We start from the raw sequence: 11,480 nt of genomic DNA on the forward strand, positions 1-11,480 counted from the left end.
AGTCTCCCCCATGGTTCAAACTAACAGCTCAGCCTTACAATGCAGGTTAGGAGAATGCCTGCACCTGAGCTGAGAGCACAGCATCCAGTACAGTGGGCGAAGCTGCCACCAATTGGTCAGGTGGAGTGGGGCAGAGGTGGGTGGGGTTTCAGGCAGCTATGCAGCACACTAAACTCTGGCCATCCAAGTGGTGGCCAGCACACTCTGGGATGTGTTTAGCGGCCTTCAGACTTAACCAAGAGAGGTTCTTAGTACACCCATGCTAACCCACGCATCTCTCTTTCATCCTGCAGGAGGAGTACATCAGGATCAAGGAGCCTGATGACCAAGCTGTATGCCTCATGCCTTACAGGGAGCGGAGACGAAGGAGAAGAGAGTGATAGAGTCGCCTGGCTGGACAGAGGGAGGAGCAGCACCCTCAAAAAGAAGGGACAGCTGGGACTCTTGCGTATGCTGCTGAAGAGCAACAGCAAGCCTTGCTGGTCGGCGCCTAGCTAGACACAGGGTCTATAGACCACGCTCATCATTCCTACAGATAACCGAGAACCAGTGTCACCAAAGACTTGCATGCCCAAGAAACTGGTCGGTCACATCTGCCACCTGCTGCAGGATTTACCACCATGGTGACATAGAGGACGTCCACTTCCAGTGGCTATGAAAGTGACCATGGCGCTCAATTTTTATGCCAGTGGGTCCTTTCAGGGGTCCACAGGTGACCTCTGTGGGATACTGCAAGCCGCCACACAAATGCATCCAGGACGCCATATTCGCGAAGGCACACAACTTTGGCTTTTCAAATCCCAGGAGAAATGCATAGGAAACAAGCGCTGGGATTTTCCCAGATCTCAGGTTTCCCCACAGGTGCAGGGTGTCATTGACTGCACTTATGTGGTGCTCATCTCCAGGGCAACAAGTAGTCAATTACATCAACTGCAAGGGCTTCCGCTCGCTGAATGTTCAGCTGGTGTGTGACCACCACAAACACATCCTGCAAGTCTGTGCACGGTTACCAGGGAGTGTCCATGACTCTTACATTCTCAGTAGTGTCAGATCCCTGACATCTTCCAGGGTCCACAGAGGCTGCAGGGTTTTCTCAGGGACTAGGGCTACCCAGAGAGGACATAGCTGATGACTCCTGTGTGGCAGCCTCAGACTGTAGCAGAGGGAAGGTACAATGAGGCTCATACTGCAATTTGCACTTTGGTAGAGCAGATGAAGTCGAAAATGAGGTTTAGGTGCTTGGATCAGTCTGGTTGGACCACTGCAATGCAGTCCACAGAGGGTGTCACGCATCATTGTCACCTGCTGTGCCCTTCTCAACTTGGCGCTGCAACGGTGAGAGGAGCTAGCTGAGGAGATCAAAGGGCCGCATGTTTCCTCCGATAAGGAGGATGTGGAATGGGATGAGGGTGAGGAGGTTCTCGAAGACAAGAATGACAGCGATGAGGCCACCGCACTGGCCAGATGAGGCAGCCATGCTCAAGAGGCCCTCATAGCTGCTAGATTTGTGGAGGTTGGTGACGACATGCAGTGAAGAGACACCAAAGATCCCCTCATTGCATCTATGAACGTTTGACTCCTGTTTGGCTGATAGCAGGGTACATGTCCTCTGAGGCTCCAGATGCCCATGGTCCCTATGTTCCAGGAGGATGATGATATACAATGGGGCATTCCATAGATCTTCATATAGCTTATGTGAATGTCTGACTCCTATCTGGCTGATAGCAGATCACTTGCGCACTGTGAACGGGATCATCTCATAGAGATGCAGTGAGGAAACTTTAACTTCTCCTGATGCTATGGCATCCTTCGTGATCTGAACCCTTCAGGACCACACTGTTACCGGGAGCAGATGCTGATGAGATGGGGAAGCCAGCCACACCTCAAAGGTGCTGAGAGCACACACACAAGGATGGAACTCTGTGCCGCCGGTCCGGGACATTCTGGCAGCAATGATGAGCCCCTTCGAGGTGCAGGCATGATCAATGTGTCCAGTGAGTGAGAAGGCACACCTTCAGTGTGCAGAGAAGGTTGCACAAAGCACAGGGAAGAAGCCCTGGACTGAGACACCTGCCTTCATCTTGTGCAGGGACCAAGGTTTTACATCTGAGTGACACAAACTGCTCATCAGAACAAGAAGCCATAGGCAAGGATACATTCTTGGGAGTTTATTTGCAATAATGAGCATTACGTACAAGTGACTAACACCCGTGCCCAGGCTGTGTAACTACATCTTCTTAATCTTTCTAACCCTACTGCTTGGTGTTCTCTTGGCATCCACAGCGGAGGTGGAGGCAGCCTGCTGATTGCTACACCCTGTCTGTAGTGACCTTGACAGGCGTTCTCTAGAGGACCCTTGCCTGCTTTCAGGGTCCTCCTGTGTGGCAGTGGCACCCTCCTCGGCCTGCAGAGCTGGAGCTGCTGGGGTCACAGGAAGAGGGAATTCGAATGGGTCGGATACTTCGGAGTCACTTGGGTGGATGACCCCGTGGTGTGCATCTGCTGACCCCCCTCCCTATCGGTGGCTGAGGGCTGACTCCTTGAGGAGAAGGGGAAGCTGGACTGAGATCAAGCTGCCCTGCACCCCTCTTGCGTTGACACTGTTGGAGGCCAACTATGGTGTCAGCAATGGAGTTCAGCCTGTGCAGCAGTCCTGGACCAAGGTCTCCATGGTGGCCGCCATCTTACCAGTGTTGACCTTGGTGCGTTGTCATGCTGGCGCTATGACCTCAGCCTGAAGGTGGATGGCCTCCTCCTTCGTGCCTTGCAATCGGAGGAATGCAGTGGACATTCCTTCCTGATGTTCCCCAGTGTGCCTTCGCAGCTCCAGCAACTGCGGTATGACTCAGCAGAATTCTAGTCTCCAGCAGTCTTCTGAATGCCAGAAACCTGGGAGGTCCCTGCTGCCACCTGTTGTGGATCATCAGATTGTGACCCCAAGGCTACTCTAAAGCTAGGTCCCACCGAAGTGTTTCTCTGTGCTGGTGGTGGGTGTGGATGAATGCTGTGATGGGTTTTCAATGAGGGTATCATCAGATTCTTCTTCTGAGGTTTCTTCAGAGCTTGAGTCAAGGACCGGGGACGTGGACCACCTCGTCTGTTTCCAGGATGTGTCTGCGAAAGCAACAAGAGATAATTAGTACGTGGTAGGGGACTGCGGACCAGGGGAACTGACTCGCAGCATGATTGTCTGATGGATGTTACGCTGCTGGATCTTCACTTGGTTGAGCACTGCCAACCTCCCCATTGGCACAAGAACGATTCAGGTAATCAGATTGTGACCCCGAGGCTACTCTAAAGCTAGGTCCCAGCTGGATGACTCTATTTCCAAGTCCATGAGGACCTTGATTTTAGGCATTCCTCCACCAGTCTGTGACCTCTCCCTTTTGATGTGTGCCAACTTGTCCTGCATGAATACAGGTGAACGGAGTGTAAGCAGGACACCTGCCAGGTTAGATGATAATATCTGGCATGTGTGGGTGGTGAGTGGTGCTGTGGATAGGATGAGGAGACATTCCGCAGAGCAAATGATGTCTGTGCGAGAGCGAGTGAATGGTGATGTCCCTTGAACTGGCAGTGAGTGAGATCCCTGTGGATGTGTGATGGGTTTGTGAGTGTGTGAATTAAGAGTGATGAGAAGAGTGATTTACCCTGGCAGAACAGAGAAGATCATTTATCCTCTTTTGGCACTGGGTGGTTGTCCACTTTTTTTTCCCCAGAGTGTTGGTGCTGACCAGCACTGCCACCACCTCCCATGCAGGAATGGTGACCTTGCTTGTTGGCCTTCACCCAGAACTGGGTTAGAGGACATTGTGACGGGCCTCCACTGTGTCCAGTAGGTGCTTGAGGAAGGCATCGCTAAATCTCTGGGCTGCATGTTTCCTCCCTTTGGCAGCCATCAGTTTCTATCACCTTCCTATCCCTTGGAGAGTGCTAGCTTTTTGCAGGGGTGGCCATTAAATATGTTGCCTGGTTAACTGAAGGCCTGAGGTGACGGCGGAGCGGGTGAATCGAAGGATGCCCCACCAGCGACCTGGCGTGTTTCCTGGAAATGCATAATTAAGCAGGCAGGAATGGGCCAATACTACACAAAAAACTGTCATTGTAGCCAGCGAGTAAAATGTCCTTTTTCCCACCTGTTACCACACTTAGTACAAATCTGGGACGATTCCGCCCATGGTTGAGTTAGAGCTGGATGTTGTCTCCATACACACAAATCCTGACTTTGTTCGCAGAACGGCAAGTGAGTCATAGAGCTCCTTCAGCTGATTCCACCGTTCAGTTAGGCTGTGGTTCCGTTGGTAACATATTCATCTCCGAGTCAGAAAATTGTGGATTTAAGTCCTACTCCAGGACTTGAACACAAAAATTAAGGCTAACAATCCAGTGCAGTACTAAGGAATTGCTGCACTGTCAGAGGTGCAGTCTTTCAGGTGAGGCCATCATGATTGGATGTAGAAGATCCCATGGCACTGTTTCAAAGAAGAGCAGGGGAGTTATCCTTGGTGTGCTGGTTAATGTTTATCCTTCTGTCAACATCACACATAGTGACTATATGGTCATTATCACATTACTGTTTATGGGAGCTGCTTGTGCACAAACTGCACATTTCCTACATTTACAACAGTGACTATACCTTAAAGGTACTTCAAGCACTATATAACTAAATGTTTCTTTATGGCTGACCTGTAACAAATCTCAAATTCATTGACTTGCTTTTTATCCGTACCCCTTGATAACTATAGCTAATTTAAAATCTGTAAATCTCCATCTTAAATATTTAAATTAACCCAGCATTCACAGCCTTTTTGGAAAATACTTGGAATTTCAGATTTTCACTACTCTGTGAAATAATGCTTCTTGATTTCACTCCAAAATGGCCAAGTTCTGATAACCTGGGATGATTTGTCTGATGATGGTTTCTCCCTCTTGGAAAACACTTAGGTTATTCTTAATTCCTTCTCCATCTCCTCTTTCACACCCCCACCCCCCAACCCACCATTTGTGTGGACACCCACATCTCAGTTAATATGGAAGAAAATGGGGAGGAGATAGAGAAGGAATGAAGAGTAGTCCAAGTATTTTCCAGCAGGGAGGGACTATTGTCATCCCAGATTGCATATCCCCTGGTGCCTGGTTAAAGACTCGTTGGAAGAGGCCTGGGCTCAGGGCGTTTGCCTCCCCTTTGTCAAAGAAGCAATATAATTAGAGTTAGCAGTTGAAGATGCCATAAATCACAGCATGTAAGACAACCTCATTTTTCCAGCCCCAGAAATCATGTTTTTGCATATACTCCACGCATAAGTTGACCACCCACCCCCAACCTATTCAGCCATTAGTAGTCAGCCTTAATTTTTAACCCCCACAAATGCTTTTGTTTACTTACTGAAACCTTATAACTGGCTGTGAGGGATCAAGCAGGCGATACAGGCTGTGTTGCAGGTATGTAAGACATGCTCACTCCTTGCGTTGGATGCCAATGACGATTCAAAAGAGCAACCATCCACACACACTGCAGTGTACTTTTATGCTCAGCATTTAAGCCGACCCCTGTTTTTGGAGTGATTTTTCAAGGTTTCAAAGATTGACTTATATGCCAACATCTATAGAATTAAAGCAATTGTTTCTAGAACTCTAGTCCTACCACAGTCTGAACTTCTTGATTTCTGGAACAATACTACTTTTAGAATTTTTCCCTTTCAGTGAAATGTTAAAATTATACTCTTTGACTCTAATTAAGAAATTGATGGCCATTATCTCCTCAATCTAGATTGTACCCCATTCATAACACTGAGAACCTTCTAGTCAAAGTTATTTACTACATTCTGTGCAATTTGTGATCACAGTGAGTTATACCTTCTTGAACTCCTTGTGCCTTTCAACATTGACTACGTTGTCTTCCCCCAGTTTTGTTCTCCATGCACTGCCTGCATATAATTCCTTTCCTATCTGTTTCAATGCAGCCAGCACATCTGCGATAGATTCTTCAATGAATAAATGGTCAATTGTGTGCACAATTATCTTCATCTATATCATACCCCTTCCCAATATCTAAGTTTGGAGCTTACATACAATGTTGCCAAAAGGCAACATGTAGTTTGTATGTTTACTATACCCATCCTTATCTTTCCAACTCTAGCCTTGAATTCATATCTGTTGGTAGCTCAGTGAATAATAGAAAGTCATGCATGAGTCCAAGATCAACAGGACAAAAGCCATTTTGTTCTGTTTGTGGTAGAAATTCCACACTTAACTTCTAAGCCCATTCCTCCTTCATGAGTGCCAGTTTAAGCTTAATCCAGAAGTTTGGACGATCTATATCTTGCTGATCAATGCCGAGCTTCAAATTCCACATCCGGTCCGTCACCTAGACAACCTACTTTCACTTGTGAAATGTTACTTGTCTCCATCCCTACTATAGCTGAAACTCCAATTCATGTCCCTGCCATTTCTAGACATAACTTTTCTACAATATTCTCACTTATCTCCTAAACTTCATAAACCCCAACTAATCCAGAACTTTCCTGTCCATATCATTTTTGTATCAATTCTTACCGTTTGATATGGGCCTTGATGATTTCTCTACGTTTCAACATATCAACTCCACAATTTCTGTTTTCAGTTGCAAGTCATTCTATGACTTAGGTTCTTCTAATCTTTACAGTCTTCAGCCCTAAAAACATGCACTGACTCCTTTCTTCCAACTCTGGTCTATTGTCCATTGTCCATGCCCATCTGCCCCCCATCATCTGTGTTGTACCATTGATCATGCTTTCCGCCATCTTGCCCAGTACTGTGATGGTACTTAAATTATCTGTCTTGCTAATCTTTCCCTATTTAAATGCCCCCTGAAATCTGAATCTTCAGTCATGCTTTTGAACATTTCATCTATTTTCTGCTCATTTCTAACTAAAATTTTGCTACAAGCATTTATACAATTGTAAATTAAAATTGTTCCATATTTACCTACATGCTGCAGGATGTGATATTTTTACCAGAAGTGTAACTCAGCAGCACAGCAAATGTATCTATCAGTAAGCTGTGGCACAGAGTAGAAAATGATGCATTTGTGCTCATTCTTTTCCACGTTGAGTTCTCGTTTCTGCCAAGTCAACGAAATAAGGACTGTAGGAAAGATGAGGAACTTTCCTACAAGTAGAAAAGGGGAGAGATAACCACTAATGCTAATTGTTTATGTAGGACCTCTTAATAGTCAACATAATCAAATGAAGAGGAAGAAAAATCAGACTGAAGTTACACTCGTGAATTTCTAGAAGCTGGCTTATTTGAAAAATGAAACCTATTTGGTTTGTAAAGCATAGATTATGCAGAATGTTTTATGGAATCCTTTGAAAAGAGCTGTATTTTATAAATATGATTGCTGGTTACGTTACTGTATTTGATATCTGTTACTTAATTGTTTTGCAGCTTATTAGATAAAGTGTTACCAGCTCTGGGTCTGACCTGGTCCAATCAACTCCTTATGAGGCTAATGGTTAGTCGGACACAATTCTGCGCGGAAGGCAAATTTCCTGATGACAAAGTGCGTGCCTTGAACTCTGGGACTGTTCTACGAAGAATGGAAATCATTTTTGCACCTCATCTTCCCCAATCATTCTGTAACTATATAATCTGCAAAGAAGGGGTAAGGGGAATGAAGGAAACAGGGATATAACAAGGGCCATTGGAAAGGTGTACCTATTTTTCTTTCCCCTGCATATTTATTTTTTTCCAAGCAAATTTCAGTACTCTCAGCTTCCCTGCCAATCACCCTCCACATCCAAATGAATATAGTAGTCCAATATAATTTTATAATCACTTACATGGGCCTTGTTTACACAGTCACCATTTGTGCTGTAATTATCCTGTTTAGCAATTTGTATTTGCGATTCTTCCCCCTATTTTTCAAAATCATTGTTCTTGGAATGTTGGCTGGTCCAGCCTGTCCCAGTAATCCTGCTGCTTGCTTTAAAGTGGCTGACTGTTATTCTAAAAACAGCAGTTTTAACCAATATAGATAAATATGGCAGTTTAGAAATGTCCCAATCTCTGATTTTATTTATTGCATGAATTTTTATCATTGCACAGCTGAAAGTTTTGTACCAGAAACAAAATAACAAGCAGATTTTAACAAAAATCAATTAACATTTTATTAAAATAATCTGCATTGACTGGAGTAACATTCTGTGCACCTAGGATCTAACCTTGCTAATATTCAAGATTTTCTTTTTTTATTATTTGACTGCACTAAGCACTGCTATTTTTGATATCTTGATAAAATTTCAGGGCCTAGGTCTTTAAAGTTAGAAACTCAATTTTTGAAGAATTGGCAAATTAATAATAAATAAAAATCTTCCATGGTGAGGGTTAGGTAGGAAGTCATTGACTTCATTCCTGAGTGTTATAATTATCATTTTTTGATATCTGCATAGCATGAAAATGGATAAGGAATGTTCAAGTTGACAGGTGGCCATGGTACTAAACCTGGGACCATTTTGTGGTTAACGAGTTTCTAGGTCTCCTAGAAAACTAATTTCTACAATGTAGATTTTGTATTTTTAAAAAAATTGTAGTTAACATGCAAAGTATTTCCAAATTATGCTTGGATGGAGAAAAATCTCTTTTGATGAGCAATTTTTGTTGAGTGAACACATTATAGCTTAAAAACCTAGGATCATATAATACTTTTCTTTACATATGTATGAATCCTTTAGATTAAGTCACTGGAGTTTAAATATAAATTCTATGCTGCTTTAGAGCCAATACAATTGCTTCTTAAACATTAGACAAAAGCGACCTTGATAGAAAATCAAGGATTCTGCAACATAGTGGATGATCTTTGATCATATCCAAGTATGAAGTTCAATAAAAAAATCAAAATTTCTTATCCATGATTTTATTGAAATATACCGTACTTGAGACCAATAAAATGTAATTGACTCTATTTTCTGAATATGTTTTCTGTTACATGCAATTTCTGGTGTATTTACAAATGTGTATAGTATTTATTTGCTGATCACCTGTATGCATTTTATTTTGCCTGTTGATTTCTCGGACTAATAAAGCCAAAAATGTTACTTTCCAGATGAAGAGATTTTAAATAATTTAGGCAATGTTGAATTGAAACCCTAGAAGCTGTGTCAGCTAACCATATGCAATATTTATGTCCTGCCAGGGTACATTATTTACATTTAATTTCTGCGTATAAAATGCCTTTCATGTACTGACTGATTCCAAGGTTGTTACTGGGTTTAATTATTAATTCAGGTATACAAGCTGATTCTTTCTTGTATGTAATTTTCAGATTTGTAATAAAGCATTAGAACTGCATTTACTCCAAAATATTATCTGGCCTGCTGAATATATTAAACATAACCATACTCCGGTGTGCACATACACAGCAACTTAAAAGAAGTTGTTTATGACTTGTAAGGAATATGTTTAAAAAATCAAAGGTTTTGCAGACTTTCTGACTCTGTTCTAGTAGTTTACAGTTCTTTGTCACCTGGCTGATTTGTAAGAAATTTTTGCGCAACGTGTGCTGGATTTCCTGGTTCTCAATATTTCTCTGAACACTTGTTTTCAGGTAGGTTGGGGATGGGGGAGTTAGTGGTGGGGGAGGGGTTAGTGGTGGCTGGATGTGCAATTGTACCCTGTAATTCATTATGGCCTGAGTGATGTACTACTGCCTGTCAATGCCATTGTTAACCAATCTCCATGCAACTTTTATCCCATCATTATGTGGAGGCAGCTGGTTTCTGTGGAACCTGTGTCCCACTACTGAATAAGTGCACTCTTTCCCTACTGAACCTACCCTTAGTACTCACCTATGCTAGATTCCCATGATAGCATTGCTGAGAATGGAATTTAGATGAGCAGCCCACAAGTGTGAACTGATGATTGTGGCACATTGCGTTGTGTAGACAACTTGTCAACTGACCTGCAACTCAAGGTTGACTTCTATTCAGGGTCATGAGTTTCTGCCACAAACCTTCATGTGATTGAGCAAGTTGATTTTCAACTTGCAAATCTTTGGGCACATGGGACATAATGTAGTGGTATCCAGAGTGCAGGATTTGCTTCCTTCTCTTCTCTGTGGTCACTCAACCTCATTATATGCAGCTTGATGGACAAGTTATCGCCACTGAGCAATAGCAACCTCCTGCTAGTTATTAAAGGCAATGCTGCCAGGCTTCAAGAAAGCTTCAGTGTGGCCAACAACAGTAGCACTGCAATACTTATTGCTCACAAATGCCTTCTAAGTTAACTTCATTAAAGTCATTTTATTGCCAATTTAAAAATACATTTTGGGGGTATTTTCTGCAGTTTATTTTTGACAAAAATTGGACCTTTTTTTAAAAAAAGGGGAAATGAAAGTTTTTTTAAATTTATTTGGAACAATGCTCAAAGTTAAGATCACAAGTATACAACTTTAAAAATGCCACTTCACCTGCATTCACACATCTCTAAAGAAGTGCAATTTTAATTCTGCTGACTTTTGGCTCTTTGCCAAAATTTCCAGACCCAAAAATATTCTATATACAGCTGATAATTTTCCTATGATTTTAATATTCTTCAATTTTGGGCAATCTGACAGAATTCAATTAACATAGTTGTCTAAATGATCTATATTCCTTCATCCTTCCAGAGTGAAACTTCTTTGGGTTGATGATTCATTGGACTCATCTAAACCCTGTTGTAAAAGTGAGAATTGAAGTCTGTGGCAGAGTTGAACTTGAGTGGGTTTGAACTTCAGTCTATTTTTGTTTTGCACAAAACTCACCAATTGAATCCCAGAAACTTGACCCCTGAAGGCTTTAACTTGTGAACCCTGATCTTCCATTCTAGTAGTGGCTGCATAGACATCAGAAACTACTCACTAGTGCAAATGCTTTAGGACTGTTTTCTCTTGAACGAATTTGGCATTATAAAACAGACCCCCAAGATGCATTGGTATTGCTCTAGTTGTGTCATCATACACATTGCTTGATGTGGGTGCTAAAAGCTAGAACTTCTGGACTGCAAATAAAAATATGTTTTAGAGAACTCTTGCATCAGCATCCATTCGAAAATAACTTATGCATCATATGCATCAATTGTCTGTATCTACACCCCTGTTCAAAAAAGGTATAAGGATAAACCTAGTCACGAAAGGACAGTCAATCGAATCCAGATGGTGGGAAAGCATTCAAGAACAATATCGCGGAACAAAGTTTACAGTTACTTGGACAAATGTAGATTAATTAAGGAAAGCCAGCACAGATTTGTTAAGAGCAAATTGTGGTTAACTAATTTGATTGAGATTTTTGATGAGGTAACAGGGTTGATGAGGGTAATCTGTTTGATGTGGATTTCTAAAATGTGCCACATCACAGGCTTGTCAGCAAAAATGAAGCCTGTGGAATAAAAGGGATAGGGGCACTATAGATACGAAGTTGGCTGAATGATAGGAAACTTTTAGAGTAGAGGTGAATGGTTGT

General features: G+C 42.7%; 1 protein-coding gene across 3 annotated transcripts in view; it reads left to right on the forward strand.

Moving 5' to 3' along the window:
* Positions 1-9,330, forward strand: part of xrcc3 (X-ray repair complementing defective repair in Chinese hamster cells 3) — a 29,702-nt gene extending 20,372 nt beyond the window's left edge. For all 3 annotated transcript variants that reach the window (XM_041213910.1, XM_041213911.1, XM_041213909.1), the window contains one exon: positions 7,429-9,330. In XM_041213910.1, the coding sequence (XP_041069844.1) occupies positions 7,429-7,675 (247 nt within the window). In that variant the 3' untranslated portion in view covers positions 7,676-9,330. The remainder of the gene's footprint in view (positions 1-7,428) is intronic.
* Positions 9,331-11,480: the final 2,150 nt, after the last annotated feature.

This window comes from Carcharodon carcharias, chromosome 20 (assembly GCF_017639515.1).
Source record: "Carcharodon carcharias isolate sCarCar2 chromosome 20, sCarCar2.pri, whole genome shotgun sequence".
Lineage (NCBI taxonomy): Eukaryota > Metazoa > Chordata > Chondrichthyes > Lamniformes > Lamnidae > Carcharodon > Carcharodon carcharias.